This window comes from Stenella coeruleoalba, assembly GCF_951394435.1.
Source record: "Stenella coeruleoalba genome assembly, chromosome: 9".
NCBI classification, from domain to species: Eukaryota; Metazoa; Chordata; class Mammalia; order Artiodactyla; family Delphinidae; genus Stenella; species Stenella coeruleoalba.
In genome coordinates, this window is record NC_137155.1 from 25,517,701 (window position 1) to 25,535,963 (window position 18,263).

An 18,263-nucleotide genomic window follows, 5' to 3' on the forward strand; every position below is an offset into this window, starting at 1 on the left:
TTCTTTTATCCTTTTATTTTTGGTTTCAATGGTGAGTATGCGATCTATAGGGAATGTGACTTGAACACAGTTCCCTTTCCTCTGCCTCTCCAACTTCCTACAAATCCTACAAGAACCACAGTAAAATAACCAAGTGAATATACAAACTACTTTTAAATTCATAATATGGCTTTTAGTCATTGTGAGAATTAAGTACTGTTAAGTATGTGTCTTCAAATATGATATCTTTGAAAATACTTTAATTGTAAAATCCTATAAACTATTTTAAAATGCATGCAGAGATTGTTTGAAGAAACTTTTTACTCTGATTTTGGTTTAGAAATAATTCCCAGAACACAGTGAACACATGAATGGTTTTATCTATTATTTAGCATTATGAGCAAACACATTTTCTTCATGTTGAAATTATATCAACATGTATGTTAACCAGTTGTTCAAGTTTGAGATTGCATAGATACTTCAATTATATCCCTAGAAAGTGCCTCTTCTAATAACTTTTAATAGGAAAACTAAGATAATATGAATTTTTTTGAATGTGCAACAGTCATGATAGAATTAGCTGCTCAAAGTCTTACACCTAATAGGTTATTAAAAACTGAAGAAAGACAATAATCAGGTAATTTTTGAATTCTAAAAACATCAATCACTATAAAACATTCTCAAATATGTGTTTTTATAACTTCTGGGATTACTGAATTTCATATGTTTCTCAAATTGGCAAAAGCTATTCTTATCTTTACAATTCAGAAGTTCATGTATGTTATTTCTCTGTCTATAATATTTACCATTACTGCAAAAACATCTTCTGTATTAAAATTATTGCATTAACAGTCAAAATCTTATAAGTTAATGTATATCCAAACATATATCACACGAAAGCTCATGTCTTTTATTTATTCCACAAATATTTATGTGGCAGGCACTACACAATTCATCACCTTTGTGATGATCCCCACCTATGTATCTACTATTTTATGCTGTTATAAAAATTAATAAAAATGATACTCTACTAGAAAAAGCAGAAGTATCTTGGCAATTCGTAAAATGAAGATTCACAGAGAAGGAAATTCAAAAGTGTTTTAAGTATATGAAGAAAAGCCCAGACTCATTAGACATTAGAAAGTTCAAATCAAAGCAATAATGATGTATTACTTAACGCTCATCATATTGAGGAAAGTTTGAAAGCCAGAAAATACAGCATGTTGACCAGGATATGGGATTTAGGGGACCTTGACTTCAAGAGAGATTATAATTGCTTGGAGGTTTTTTAGCTTTATCCCCACTCTATGATGTGAGAATACTATGACTGTTAGGATGAGAAAAAACAACTGCTCATTTACAATTTATAAACATGTAATTATTTTAATGGGAATGCAGACAAATGCAACCACTCTGGAGTGCAGTGTGGCAGAACGTCGTTAAATTAAGCATATGTACACCCTAGGACCCAGAAATCTTCTTGACTTTCTATTTGTGTGGAGGTGGTAGTATCAGGAAAAATGGACAACGAGAGCTTATTAAATACTCATGATGGAAACGCTTTGCAGTTTTAGGAAAGAGACCATACCAGGTGTTAACACCAAAGGGCAGATCCATCTTAAAATCATCTGCCGAGTAAAAACAAGTGAGAAACAGGATCTGATCTATAGGGCAATGACATTTATGTTCATTAAAATGATATTCACACATACTAACATTATATATCATACAAATAAACAACAGACCATTACATAAATTATCATGGTTTTTCATGGAGGGAAGAACAGATAGGAAAAGAAAGTGAGATAAAAAGAAAGAAACGAGTTAATAAATGAATGAATAAACAAACAAGCAAACACCCCCCCCCACCACACACACAGAGGAGGGGACCTTATGGGAACCAACAGGGCTGCTGTGCTGTGAAATGAGAATTGGATGCAGCTGGGATAAAAAACCCCACAAAACAATTTAAAAATATGCATATAATAAATTATTTATAATTTATTTTTTATCCTTTTTTCCACTGATATTATTAACTATGACTCTAGATTAATTTTCTAAATTTGGACATCTGCTCTCAATAACCCTCTATAAACTAGCAGCAGTAGGAAAAACTCAGCTGAACTGGTTATCTGCCCTGGCTTTCTAAATAGCAAACAAACCCTGCAAGTGATTTTCAGGAGTCCAATACATTGTCCCCAACAGTTATACTAATTACTCATTCATTTTCAAGTTAGGCAATGTTAGTATAAGAGAAATGCACAGGTAGATGGATTTTATTATTTTTCAAAACTACACTTTAAAATATTTTACAATTTTAGCCTATTTATACATTAATATGAAAGAAAGAAAGAAAGAAAGAAGGGTGGAAAAAAGGAAAGGAAAAAAGAATGGAGGGAGGTAAAGTTAAAAAAATAGTATTTGAGTAGTGTCTTGCTTATTTACAGATTAAAGGAGATGTCCTCAATTATGATAAGATGTTCAATACTGTACACCTGAAACACTTTAAAAATCAGCAAGGTATGGCTTGCATATATAAATTCGCAAATGAAATTTACATATTACAAAATTATCACATTTTGAATATAAAAAATTATCTAGGAAATATCAAAGACTACTGTTGAACTGTCTGAGCTTACCCACAGTTTTTTTTTTCTAGGTCTGAGTCTACTGAAAATATTTAGAATTAATGACTTCCACACTTCCAGATGTAAAACAGATATGCCTCCATTCATTAAAAAAATTGTAAAGAAAACAGATGATCACATATTTTGCAGTATTAATGGTCAATAATAAAAGGGTCATTGAAGGAGGATTACATGAATGAAATGTCTTGCAAAGGCATGGCAACTAATTCATAGACTCATTATAAAGCAAGATCTGTATAGAGGTGCTAGTTTTAGTCTTTTGTACAATACATTAGAGAAGTGAAACATGAAGTGACATGACTTTTCTAACATCACACAGCTGATGGTAATGCAGAAATATGAACTCCATTTAACTCTCAGGCCAATGCTACTGTCAGTAAAGAGGAAAACTCATTCAAATTATGCTAACCAAAACTACATAGTAGCCCACCTTAATATAAACAATGTTCAAATGTGTAAAACCTAGCACAAAGAATACATATATTATCTATACTGACATATTTAACCACAATAAAGAAAGATAACTTAGAAATTATTTCATTATCTATATGACAATATCATTTGAAGATTTGGGCATGCAAAAATTGAAGATCTTATTGAACAAACAGAAAGTTGTTGTGGGATATATCATTTTATGGTGGGTAAACAGTGACCATTAGGAAAGCTGATTGGTTTTCTCATCTCTTTTCTCCACTTCACTCCCAGAAGGGAAACCAATTTCACATTTCTACAGGCACAACGATGGGAAATTAGGCTGAGGCCCGCTGGAAGGGAAAATGATGTAGGAAGGATTGTTCAATATCACTAATCATCAGGGAAATGCAAATCAAAAGCACAATGAGACATCATCTCACACCTGTTAGGATGGTTATTATTTAAAAAAAACCCAAACAAACAAACAAACAAAACCCCACAAAAGACAATGAAAGTATTGGTAAGGAAGTGAAGAAACTGGAGCTAGTGTACTCCGGTGGTTGCAATGCAAAATGGAGCAGCCACTATGGAAAACAGTATGAAGCTTCCTAAAAATTAAAAGTAGAATTACCACATGATCTAGCAATCTCACTTCCAGGTATTTATCCAAAAGAACTGAAATCAGGATCTTAAAGAGATATCAGCGCTCCTATGTTCTCTGCAGTGCTATACACAAGAGCCAAAATGTGGAGCCAAAATGTGGAAATAACCTAAATATACATTAACAGATAAATGGATAGAGAAAATACGGTTTATAAATATTAAGGAATATTATTCAGCCTTTATTGTTCAGCATTCAGGAAATCCTGTAATATGAGGCATGAATGAACCCTGAAAATATTATGCTAAGTGGAATAAACCAGTCACGGGAGGACAAATACTGCTTGATTCCATCTATATGAGGTATCTAAAATAGTCAAACTCATAGAAGCAAAGAATAGAATGGTGGTTGCCAGGGCCTGGGGGAGGGGGAAATGGGGAATTTCTTATTAACTTGTATAAAAGTTCAGTTATACAGGACAAAATAAGCTTTAGATATCTGATAAATAACATTGTGCTTTTAATTAACAATACTGTATCGTACACTTAAAAACCTATGAAGAGGTTTTTAAGTTTCAATGTTAAAAGTACTAAACAGAATTTTAAAAAGAAAAAAAGAAGAATGTAGGGTGAATGAAAGGAAGGGGAGGTAGAGAGTTCTAGGGAGAAGATCTCCCCCAACAATGGTGGCTGGGGGTTGCAAGGGCAGTAGAGAGCAGTATCCTGCTTGCTTATATTATCCAGGGAAGATGGCATTACCTAAAAGAACAATTTCTGTACGGTGCCATTAGAAAACTTGACCTTAGATTTGGTGGCTCAACCTAGGCAGAATTACTCTCGTGAAAATTTGGTCACAGTTTAAAGGAGCCACCCACTGCCAAGGAAGCATGCAGGCTTGGACACTGCTCTCAATGCGGTGTGGGTCAAGGTACAGAGGCCCAACCCCCAGTGTTCTAGAATGTGTAAGAGCCTCACTGGGAACTTCCCCAGTGCTCGTGGGGCAGGCAACGTCAAAAAATTGAAGTGTTTCAACTTCTCACCAGTAGATGAAGGGAAGATTGGAACTGACTACATTTGATTTACAGAAAAAGTCGTACGTTTCTTACACTCCAGTATAGGTGTTGCAAATTCATGCTTTTTAAACAGAGTTAAGGTAAATAGGGGAATATATCCATGATTTGTGGGTACAATTTGAAGAAGATTATCGTGATAGGATTCTGTTTCTAATCACTCTGACCACTAAAATAATCTATTATTCCAGTTCAATATTTCCTGGAAGGATTGGTACAGATACCAAAGTCACTCTATGGCTACGGTTTATGGTGTTTAGAATTAGATATGTTACTTGAAACAGGCTACAACAGAATGTGGCTGAATAAGGCAGGAAAGGGGTTATGCACAGATTAGTAAAATTTTATTGACCCCCCCTGAAAATAATGTAACATGTGGAGATATCCAATGATAGGTTTGTGATGCTATCATCTCATTTCAAATAGGGTGCAGTTCATAAATTTATAAACTTTTCTCAGTTTAATTTCCCTATTTATTTTGTTAAAATACTCAGAATGGATGTTTTCTATTGACTTTCTAATTAAATGGCATGAACAGATTAATGTCATCAAATCTAAAGGATATCATGACCAGCTAACAGTAACAGATTAATCCAAAATGCACTCAAGATTATATATAGAGATACAGAGTTGGGTTAAATGGACATAGGAAGCTAGGGAAAATGACACAATTGTGCGTGAGAAATGCTTGTCTTAACTGGTGCCTCCTCTACTTGCAGTATCCCTAGCGAACCAGCAAGGATTTTAACTTTAATTATGTTCTTAACCTTTTTTGATACTCATGTGTTCTGTACTATTCCCTTTATAAAGTTATTTAAATGTACCCCACTACTCAGACAATGGATTTTAACATAAAATATCATCAATTTATACCAGGAAAAGTGTTTCTTAATAAATACAGGAAACGTTTGAACCAGTGGCAAAATCATCATCCTCTCCACTGAGCATATATATAGAAGATACAAATTCCACTTCATAACATTATTTGACAGACAAAATGCACAGAGCTTTGCTTTGACTTCTGAGTTGTAACTTTAAATCATGTGCAAAATTGGACAAAAAGGAAACTATGTTTTGAAAAGTAAAGTTATAAAAAGAAATCTCCCAATCAAAATTTAAGAGCAAAAAATTCCAATATACTATTCTAGGGTATAAGAAAATACATTTTTTTTTTACAAAGAAGGAGAGTTTTTTAAAAAAATCATAACCTAAGTACTCATCACTAGAAATATTACAACATGGTCAATTTCTGTGCATAAAAATGTTGTTTTTATATTTTGCTTATTTGAGCCAAAGACACTATATAATTATTATGAATGGTATAATCAAAACTAAGAGTAAACTTTAAATACATAAATTCTTTCATCATTTGAAGAGTTAAAGGATAGAAATAAAACAGAGAAGTCATTTCAAACAATAAAAAATCAATAACCATTTTATCACCCTAAGAGAAACTTTACAAAAATAAAATGAATTATGTGTTAAGTTACTTCATAAGAAGTGCCAGTATTCTATTAACATCATGAAGAAGAACTAGCAAATAATTCACTTTGGCTGGATGGATGTTCAACACATAACAAATGCTATTTGATGGTAGAATTCTATTCAAAAAGTTCTCACAGTAAACAGAATGTAATTTCAATCTCTCTATATAATATAGTATATACAACATATTACAATTATTGATTTTTCCATTAATAAACCAGAGTTGTTTAAGAAGACACCTTAACAGCAATATCTGTCAAATAATAGAGAAAAAACTCAGCTATTTTCCCTCCAGCTCTTTAAAATTCATGTAGAGAAATGATCTCCTCTAATTCAGAAGCAAACATGATTAACAATCACAAAAAATAATGGTAACATATTTTAGATGAATTACACAAAACTTTCAGATGTATACCATCTAATTATAAGAAGTCTTTTTGATTAAAATGAATAAAATTAGATCTATTTCACTTATGTTAATCGTACCAACATGGGACTTCGTTGTTGTTTTTTTACGAAGTTATTTTGACCACTTTTTCTCATTTTATCTTTACAGCACTTCAGTAAAATAGGTAGGGTAAATGTAACTATTACTATGTTTACAGATCTGAAATCTGTTTTAGAAATTATACGGAGTGGTAGTTCAAAAAGCCAGGACTCCTGATTCCTCATCTACGTTCAAGAATATTAGCAATCTGAGGGCTTCATTTCTGTTTAGGTTGTATGACTTCTATTAAAGAATGTATATTTATTGTATTAATCAAAATAAGATTTAAGACTTGAATGTTAAATGCTCTGTAGGTCTGTTATATTATGTAGAGATTTAAGTTTTTTAAAAAAATGGTGAAGTACATTTTGGCCCACTAAACTTGAATACTGTGTACAGGAACAAATGAATGGACATATTGAGGTCATTTTCACTGAGCTGAAATTTAATACACATGTTGTATTAGTATTTATAGATATATGATATAATATCATTTATCCCCACATCCCCTGTTTCCACCTTGGTCTGAACAGCCACATTTCATGCCTGGATTATTTCTACAGCATCCTAACTGCTCTCCTTCCTATTCTTTACTCCTTCAAACTGTTCTCCTTATAGCAGTCAGAGTGATTTTATTTAAACGTCATTCAGCTTGTGTCAGCCCAGTGCCTTCTCATTTGACATTAATAGAAGCTGAAGTCCTTACACTGACCTAGAAGATGCTACCTCTGTTACTTCTGTTATTCTGTTACATCGGTTACTTCTCAGCCGGAAATTCCTGCTTTCTTCTCTCTCACTCACATCCTCACTCAGTGCCAGCCATGCTGGCCTCCCTGCGGTCTTATTATTCCTGGCACACACCAGGCAGGCTCTTGCTCTGGGCCTGTGCCCTTTTCATTCCTCTGCCTATAATACCAATAACTCCAAGCTCACTCCTTCCTCTCCTTGGGGGCTTTCCTCATTTTTTGCCTTCTTGGCGAGGCCTTCCCTGACATCCCATCTAAAATTTCAACCCTACCTTCCTATTTGGCATATCCACTCTCCTTGTTATCTTTTTCTCCTTAGCACTTATTACCACTTATTATGTGATACTTATAAGTAGGTTTTACTTTCTGTCTCACCTACTGAAATGTATGGTCCATGTTTTCTTCATTCATATCCCACAGGACCAAGAGAGGTTGCTCTATAGACCATGTATTTACAAACACACACACACACACACACACACACACACACGTGCACGCGCGCACGCGTGCGTGTGCGCACACGCGCTAGAACTTAGAAATCTCAAGCACCATACCTGACAGTGACGGGGATCTAGTAAAAACTAGAGAGTAAAAGAAAACAAAAGTAGCCTAAGAGGAAAAAAAAAGCAAATTTATTTTCTTCCACCACTCTCAGTGTAACTTAGTATATATATGAAAAACCTGTAGTCTGATATGAAAATCTGCATTCCCACAGAATATTCTTTCTGCTCCAGCCTCGTCACTATATCTGGAACATGGCTGTACTCCATCACTATAAATAAGTAAAATATGAACTATGTAAAAAATTAACCAATGAAAGAGATAAAAGTCTAAAAAGATCTGTTTCAGTTCCTGGAGAGTTCTTTGCCCTCAGGAGCTTACAGTCTGTTCTTAGACATTACCTGAAAGTTACCTGGAATTCTCTGGGAGGGGAGGAGGCATATCTGTAACCCACACTTAGTTATGATACTGGTTCTGACAGAAGCCTGCAGAATCAACCAATGTATTCTGCATTTCTATATTTCTCTTACTGAAACTAGAAGAAAATACACATTGTCAAAAAAGTTATTAAATCATGGGTTTTCTTTCCGTAAATACATCTTTCTCCTAGTTCTTCAGGTTTATTTTATATTTTTGTTCATTCAGACCCTGACCAAACTTTTCCTCCACAGTCAACATCCTCTATCCACTGCCCTTCTAGGCTGTAACCACCTTGAAAGCAAGGTGGAATTATAGAATGATAGAATTCTAGGATATACCTGTAGAGTAGTTACTGAAGAAACGTTTTGACCCATTTGCATTCTTTATTATTTCCCATATTCCTGATATTCTCACCTCTACTCCTTCCTAAAACCTTCTTTCTGAACTCCCTTTTTATCACCTCCATCTATCTTGTCAGTATATTACTGCTGCATACCAATACGTCCTTACAGTTCCGCAGTAAGCACTCCAGTGTTCTCCCCCAATAAGAAACAATATCTCATGCAGGGATGAATTCAAGTATTGTAAGGCCTGAAGCTTATGCAATTTTAAGAAAAAAGAGAAAATTATGAATACAAAATTGATACATGTGAATATCTGTTAAAAGGACAAAATAAATCACAACAAATTACAAAAGTTAAAAAGCTGACAAATGCCACAAACATCACATATGTTTTTTAACTTCCTGGAGCCTTGGAAGGGACGTGTACAGGTGAGGAAGGAGCCCTGAGACGTAAGGGTCATGATTTATCCATTCTGATTTCATTCCTTTCATTCTATGTAATTAGTCTCACATTCTTAATTCTAGGGCTCACATTTCCGTCTTATGTAACATACATAACTTATTATAGCACACATACTACTGTTTTGCTTCCTCTTTCCACACCTTAGATTGTATGATTCTTCTCAAGGTTCAATCTCTCTGCATCTCTTCAACAGATAAAGTGTCTCAAAAGTATGCATTACAGAAGGGTCTTGTGGAGGGCCCCCTTCACTTAATGCTGAACACCCAGTGAGTTTCTGTGATTTGTCAACAGCCATAAAAAGGAGTTGATGAGAAAGATCAGTCCACACACTGGGTGCCAGACACCTGACATCTGACACCTACACCACGATTCTATTCACTAACAAGATATGCTTTCAGCGACTTACAGACCATGAGAGTTACATAAGCAGATATTCATTGTATGTATGTCCATAGACTTTAATCAGACATGAGATTAATAAATTGTTGATAAGAAGAAAAACTTAGAAGCCTTTTTATAAGACTAGCCAAAAGTATGGTTTTACGGTTAGGAGGTGATATATTTACATGGGACATGACTTAATCACTTCAGGTTTTAAATTTTTTTAAAATTTATTCAGGCCTAATAAATACCTAAAATGATATTCCATTATAGCAGAATACCTCTAGCAGATCAATGCTCCTTTACAGGAAGCCTGAACTTTGTGAGATTAACTGTCATCTATGAAAATAATTTCGTCTATCCTTAACAAAGTAGTTTCTTTAGTCTAGATCTTCATAGTTAACTAAGCATGAAAAATACATCAGCTCCTTTCATACTCACAGTTAGCCCCATGAGATAGGTCTTGAAACCTCCTAACTGAAACATCAACCCATCCAGATGAGATAAAAGGAGACTCAGAGGACATAAACAACTTGCCTAACATCATGAGGATGACATTAATTCAGAGTCTTCTGACTTCAAATCTGTGCTTTTTCCATTAGGAATATTCCAAATCCCTGCAGTTCAGAGCTCAGACCTGACCACGGTCAATTATCTACGCATGTTCAGAGAGAGGGGACGGAATTCAAGCTTAAGTAGCACATACTATTCTTATCATCAAAGATCTCCAAAGTAAGTACCATCTTTTCACTACTTCTGTGAAATACTATATCAAACACTATATTAAATGTTTCTGACACATTATTTGTAAACCTGATAACAATTGTGCAGCCACTATTATTATCCCGATTTCCCAAATGAGAACACCAAAGTACTAAAAGTTAAACGACTTATCCAGGCAAAAAGTAGCAGAGCTCAATCTAAATCCTGATGTGTCTGACTCTAAAAACATTCTCTTTATATAATGAAGACCTTGAAGCACTGGCTGTTTGAAGATTTTTTACAGCTATTAAAGACAGTTCAGCATCCTTGCTTCCAAAATAGCAACTCCAAGTTCATACACACCAAAATGTAGCCTGTTATGGCATACTGATTAGACAAATCCAGAAATTTAAAAACAGAAACAACTGTTAATCATTAATCAGTATCACTTGAACATACATATATATTTCAAGCTATACCACTCTTATTGATAAAAGCAATCAAATTAGGATATGGAGTATTATACATACTAAAAAATGTGTAAAAAAAAAGGGCAATTATTTCATTTTCTTGATGTCCCTATCGGAAATACTGACTCAAACATAGTTTCCTCTGATTAATTTCAAAATAAATGGATAAAGAAGAGAAACATCTTTCTTTGTCCTGGCAATACAGCTAATCATTAATATGTAAGTATGATATCACTGCATCTTAAAAATAGTATATTACAACCTACCAGTCCAGGTACCCACAATTTATATTCTTTCTTTCCAGAAGATAGTTTCCTAAATATTTTTTAGAAAAATCCTTGTATCAACAAGAAATATGATCTTGTGCCATGTGTACCTGACACACTATCTTGCAGGAATTCTGAGAAATCTCATGCTAATGACCAATCCGTACCTGGTAATCCCCCTGGAACAAGAATAAGGAAGCTCACTCATCTGTGTGGTGTGTTTCCTGGTCTCCAGCTTTGATCACTGCCATGCCATCTGTAACATATGCCAAAAAAGCATAAGCAGAAGTAGAGACTTTCTTGCCTCGGAACATTATCCTTTAAGTCACACAGGAGTGTGTCCTCTACTGGAATTAGCTCTTCTACCATAGTTCTTCAGGACAGGGAATTCCAGAGGCGAACTTCTAAAATCAAAACCACCATGCCAAAAACACCTAACCTCACCTCCACTCCAATCACTGATTCTCAAATATAAATCCAACAACATTTTCTTGCCCGAAACCCTGTCAGTTCATCTTTAAGAGGTGCTAACTAGCCGAATCAATATCCCCTACACCGAGACAACTAGAAACTGAGAATTTGGAAATATCCATGAACTAGAATTTATGCCACAGGTACATTTCCTCACAGAATAGCATATAGACAAACTAAGGTAAACTAATTTCCTTACAGGTCTACCTACTGGCCTGGGAGAAGGTAATTTTCCACATAGCTCTGGCTAAATCCTTAAGCAAACATTGTATATCATTGGTTTTAACTTTTTGCTCTCCTAGTCTATGTTCCTACTGATTCATTAAGAAGCTTCTTGAAGCTACATTCAGAGCTTAACACTATATTCCTATCTTAGCTCCAAACAGCATTGTCCAAACAAATATGATTTTATTATCAATAATAAAGACACAATTTATCTTCAAAATACTTCAACTAAATTGATTTTCAGCTGGAAAACCTAACAATATAAACAAATATCTGTTTTTGGTTCAATGGCTAAAATGTGTTTAGTTCTTATGGATTCACTGTTCTCTTGTGAAAACTGTTGAAATATGAAAGGTATCATGCAGGTAACATATTTCACAATTATGATGTTATGATACACAATACTAGGGGGAAAATCATTTGGAGAATAATTTCAGAAGTCCAGCGATTAAATAAAGCTTAGAACCAATGATATGCACATAAAGGATTAGGTTTGGCCCATTATACTTCCTAAACAAACTTTTATTTTATTTATATTTTCTACTCTTCCTTTTCTGCAGATATAAAATTGTTGTAAGTTGATATAAAATGATACAACTTGTTAATAAGTCTAACAATTGCTATGTGTTAATTTTTTTAAATGTCCTAATGTATTTTATTGTATTGATTCAAAATACAATGATTAAATCTCTAAGAAGAACAAAGGTCCAGCATTGTGAACCCATGGAAGACTCAAAATAAAAATTTTTTTTTTCTAAATTAACCTATACCTTCAATATAATCACTACCAATTTTCAACAGAGATTTTCCTGAAAACTGACAAGCCGGTTCTAGAATGTATATGCAAGACCAAAGGTCAAGAATTGTCCCAAGAGGATTTTGAATAACAACAGTATGGTAGATTACCTACCATATGTCAGGACTTAAAGTCATCATAATTACAACAGTGTGACGCTGATGTAGGGATAGACAAATAGACAAGCTAGAACAAACATCTCATAAAAGACCCACACATGTACAAAAAAATCAATATATGACAGATGGGGCACTGTAGATCAGTGGGCGCAACGATACACTCTTCAATAAATGGTGCACAGGCAACTGATTATCCATACTGATGGGGGAGAAAACTAAAATTTCCAGTCCGAGCACGATAGACTAAAAATAACTTAATTCTGTGTCTATAAGGACATTATATAAAGAGTACGATTTCACAATTTTTAGAAGGAAATATAGGCTAATATTTGAAGACTTCAGGGCAAGGAGAATTTCCTAAATAATATAGAACATTTATAAAACTTAATAGAAACAAAACAAGCCAACTATGTTAAAATTTCAACTTTAAAAAAAAAAAAAAGACACTAAAAAAACAAGCCACATACTGGGAAAAGATATTTACAGCCTACATACTTGGAAAAGATATTTACAGCCTACATACTTGACAAACGATTATAACCAGAATACATAAAGATTCTCTAAAATTCAATTTAAAAGACATAAACAGGGCTTCCCTGGTGGCGCAGTGGTTGAGAGTCCGCCTGCCGATGCAGGGGACACCGGTTCATGCCCCGGTCTGGGAGGATCCCGCATGCTGCGGAGCGGCTGGGCCCGTGAGCCATGGCCGCTGAGCCTGCGCGTCTGGAGCCTGTGCTCCGCAGCGGGAGAGGCCACAACAGTGAGAGGCCCGCGTACCACAAAAAAAAAAAAAAAAGACATAAACAATCCAAATAAAGAATAAGCAAAAGAAAAAGCAAATCACAGATGAGGAAAACCCAAGTGCTAACAAGATTAGTAACATATTATCATACTCAACATGACTGAAGGTAAGGTGAACGAAGAAAACAATGGCCTATCATTTCACATTACATTTGAAAAAGAAAATGTTGAGAAAGAGGAACAAGGATATAAAGGTATAAGAACACTAATTTACTACGGATGAATGTAAAAATAGCGTAACACTTTGGAGAGCAACTTGGAAAAATCAACTACTGTTGAAGAAACCACACAACGTTCTCCTATATTATTTAATAAGATAGTCACTATAACCCAGGAATTGAACTTCTTCTAAATTTTTTTGCACTTTTATTATAGAAGAAACTTCTGTACATGTGCAAAAGGAGACTAATTCAAAAAATTAATTACAGCATTGTTGGAAATAGTAAAAAAAAACTCATATATAACCGAAATAACCAGAGAATGTTTAAATTAAACTGTAGTAGAGACATACAGTAATAGAATTCTGTCCTGAAGTGAAAATAAATAACTAGAACGACATGTGTGTACACGTAGCTATTTTAGATAAACCATTTTAGATAAAACTCATAAACTCTGGAACTAAAAAAAGTGGCAAAAATACATGTACAGTAAACTATCATTTATATAAAATTTCATAAACAAGCAAAATGAATCCTTATAAAATTTATGAATACATACATAAAACTATAAAGAAAAGCAAGTGAAGGGTAATCTCAAATTAAGTCTAGTGGTTTATTTTGGGCGAGTAAGAGAGGTTTGGGAGAGGAGAGGTAACTACAGGAGGCTTTAATTGGTTTATAGGTACTTATCTCTCCTAAAAATATGAAACAAATAGGCAAAATGTTAAGACTTAAAACAATATGGTGAGTACATGGTTGTTTGCCATATTATTCTCTACAGCTTTTTTGTACACTCAAACACTTGTAATGAAAATTACAGGTCAGTGCTCAATTAACTGTTAAACTGCATACATCAAACCGTGAATGCTGAGACGCTCCCTCTGCCCCACTTCCGTCGGGGAAGGCAGAACAGAAGATGTGTGATGTGGAGTTGCACAACCCAATAGATGAGAAATCTTATAAGGCAAATGTTTTTGTTTTTGTTTTTGTTTTGCGGTACGCGGGCCTCTCACTGCTGTGGCCTCTCCCGTTGTGGAGCACAGGCTTCGGACACGCAGGCTCAGCGGCCATGGCTCACGGGCCCAGCCGCTCCGCGTTATGTGGGATCTTCCCGGACCGGGGCACGAACCCGCGTCCCCTGCATCGGCAGGCGGACTCTCAACCACTGCGCCACCAGGGAAGCCCCCAAGGCAAATCTTTTAAGGCAGTTTTCCTGATTGTGGAGGAGGCCCAGACTAAGGAAAATCACATCCACTTTCAACGAATTAGCAAACATCAAACCCTGACTTCCTGTGTTTACCGTGTAACGGAGAAATGCAACCACTGAGCTGCTTCAGTAAAATTTTCCAAGATTGAGAGCAAAACTCACTCACCATTTAAGTGCAAATGAATCAGAAAGAGACGTGTCAGGCAGCAAACATTTCCATGTAGGACTTGCTATTTTGAGTTTAGATTTTAATTTCTAATTTAAAACTCATCTGTTTTGTGCCCTTCACCCTCTCTCCACCAGACAGCCAACACAAAGACTGGGAGATTCTGGACTGGTGAAGAACCCAGTAGACAACTGTAGATTCTGGGTTGTACTGGCAAAAACAGGATCTAGATATTGACAGTCAAGATAGCATCGTGAGTCTAACAGAAATACTACCAAGAGTTGTAATAAAGATTTATGTTTTAAAGAAAATAAAGTAAATCTGGAAATCATAAATAACAAATTATATGTGTGAGTTATGTAACAACTGGACTCTAATAATCAGAGGATCTATAGTCATAGAGAGGCCTGGCTTAGCACTTGGCAAAACTTTGGGAGAATTAATAAATAATACAATTAATAAAAGTAAAATCTTAAGTCACATGCACACAGCTTTTAATGATTTCCCACTTTACCCAATGAAACAAACTGCAAAACTATTATTTCCAAAAATGATGATGACTTTAATGGCAGTCTCTGAGTTTATAAAATCACAGATGTAATTTTAGGTTCATTTCAGTTTCCTTTCTTGAATGGGTTTGTATTATATCTATTATTAATTTAGGTGCATGAACTTAAAAATGGTCATATAAGTTGCCAAATGCAAAGAGCATCACTTCATCACAGAGTGCTTCACTGAAATTGTACATAAAAATCATCCTGATTTGTAGCATTTGCTGATTTTCATGGTGTAAGGACAAAGAAGGGTATGAAATTTTATCTTTAAATTATTCGAGTATCTTTGTCAACTATATCAGGCAAAGTTACTGTTGCAAATTTTATCTTAAAATAAAAATAGCATATTCATTTCTTCCTGAAGTATGCTATTAGAAAGCAATCATATCACTCCCATCCTTACAAACAGGCCTCAATTCCTGTATCTTAACTAGACTGCAATACCAACAGAGTAGCATTAGGCATGATAGGATTATAGTCATAGAAAATTCACAGAGACCCAGTGTTTGCTCATAATGGTTATTTCTTGATTCATATAGTCTTTTCCTTCATTTAGCTATGTGGCTAAACCTCCAATTTTCCTTGTTGTATGAATACCATTAGAATATTTTCAATAATATGCTTTCAGTTATATATGTGGTGATGTCCTGGTAAACTGGCATTCTGAAAATCAACAGGCAAATAAATGGACAAAAAAGGCCTGATTCATAGCATTTGCCTATTTTCATGTTGTAAATACTGTCACCATGGCCAATTCAAGCTAACAATGTGATGGTACTGAGTGTGAAGTTGGGAAGAGATATTCAAAACATCTCTTAGTGAGTTGGGCAAGCTGCTTCCAGCAGAACACTGTGATGAATAAATACTGCCTCAAATTTGTGTTTATTCGAATTGTCTATCAAAATATCTAGGGATTTTTTTCAGTAGGTTCCAATATATTTAATTTAAGACAATGACAGGGAATAATCTTAACATAATTCAGTTTCAAACAATAACAGGCAACATTTTATTAAACGATGAAACGACAGAAAAATGCTTTCTAAATAACATTTAATTTAGGATAAAAATAGAAGGATAGACTGAGGCTGCTTTATGATAAATATATTCGTGGTAAGCAATCTAACTGAAAACTTGTAAACTATATCTATGTTAGGTTTTGGAAAATGCAAATGATCACATCGTCTAATTAATGACTGAAAATTATTGTGTATCTTGAGAATCAAGCTGTAACCTTTTACTGAAAGAAACATCATTTTATGGCCCATAAGACACATCTGTAAAGTTCATTACTTTAAAATACTTTATGATGTAATGAGGTGAATAGAATAGTACCTAGCACAGGAGTTGGCAATTTTTTTTCTTGAAAGGGTCAGAGAGAATATATATATTTTAGGCTTTGTAGACCATACAGTCTCTGTTGTGAATGCAGTTCTGCTATTGTAGTGGGAAAACACCCGTGTTCAATATGTAAATTAATAATCCTGGCTGTGTTCTAATGAAACAATGTTTACAGAAACAGGCAGCAGATGGATTTGGCTTGTGGGTCATCCATAGTTTGCTGACCTGACTTTACCATGTACTGAATCATGTGATGTTTTTATGGCTCTGATTTCAATATAATTTTTCCTGGTGTTTATGAAACACTAATCCTTTTAATCAATGTGTTTTTTTTAAACATAATGTTGCCCCAGTCAGTAAAAAATCTTGACTAATTACTGTTTCTTAAACAAGATATTCCCATAGCAATCCAACTGCCAAAAAGGACAATGCAACTGAAAATAAAATGAATACAGCTATGGACATATCATCTTTTATATTACTCTACCAAAATAACATAATTAACCATAAGGAGAGTTTTTCCTAGACAGTAAAAGAAGCGAAAACTTTCATATCAAATTAAGATATATTTAATATGAGCACATTCATTTTAATTTACTCTGAAATCCTTATTCTTACCTTCTACAAGTTTCCCTGTCTGTTCTGCACTTCCCCCAGGAAGAATGTTGGCGATATAAGCTCCAATTTCTCCGCTATGTCCGGGGATTTCTTTACCACCCACAATTCTAATTCCTAATCCATTACCTGTATTGAAAAATTAGCAAATTATTAGCAATAAGTTAAGAAGAAACAATAATTATCACAAGTTATAAGGTGCACAAAAAATGGGTTCTGGTATCTAGAAGTTAACTACAATATGAATATTGGAACTGGATACCAATATCAAAAGAACAATATTCTGATTTCAATAATAGTTGATAGGAAAGAGAACTTTCTGAGATCTTGGTCGGATCTATAATGATTAATCTGATATTAACAAATAATTTTTATTTTAGCCATATTCAGTAATATAATAAGGCTCTGTCCATTTTGATCAGATATTTTATAAAAATTTTGTATGAGGATGTTCCCAGTATAAGAAATTCCACAGCATGTAATTCATTTATGAAATCAAGGAGCATTTAACTTACAAAAAGATACTAATGGCTATCATAAATTGAGAAGACACAATCTAAACATATAAATGACTGCAACTGATAAAGTGAAAACACGATCATAACTTATGAATTATTATTCACATTTCAGCCTTAACTCATAAACTAATACTGTTTGTGCATTAATGGCACTTAGTACAGGGACAATAAAAGCATTCTTGATTGATGAGCAACTGAGTAAACTGTTCCTTATTCCACAGAACAGATTTTTCTGTAATTAGCCACATGGAAGAAAGATGGAGAATGATTATTGTGAGAAATCTAACTGAGACAGAAATAAACTGTTGATATTTTATCTT

General features: G+C 34.4%; 1 protein-coding gene across 1 annotated transcript in view; it reads right to left on the reverse strand.

The window, feature by feature from the left end:
• Positions 1–18,263, reverse strand: part of PCLO (piccolo presynaptic cytomatrix protein) — a 365,126-nt gene that overhangs the window by 89,714 nt on the left and 257,149 nt on the right. Inside the window, exon 10 of the mRNA XM_079932524.1 lies at positions 17,429–17,554. Coding sequence (XP_079788650.1) covers positions 17,429–17,554 — 126 coding nt within the window. The remainder of the gene's footprint in view (positions 1–17,428; positions 17,555–18,263) is intronic.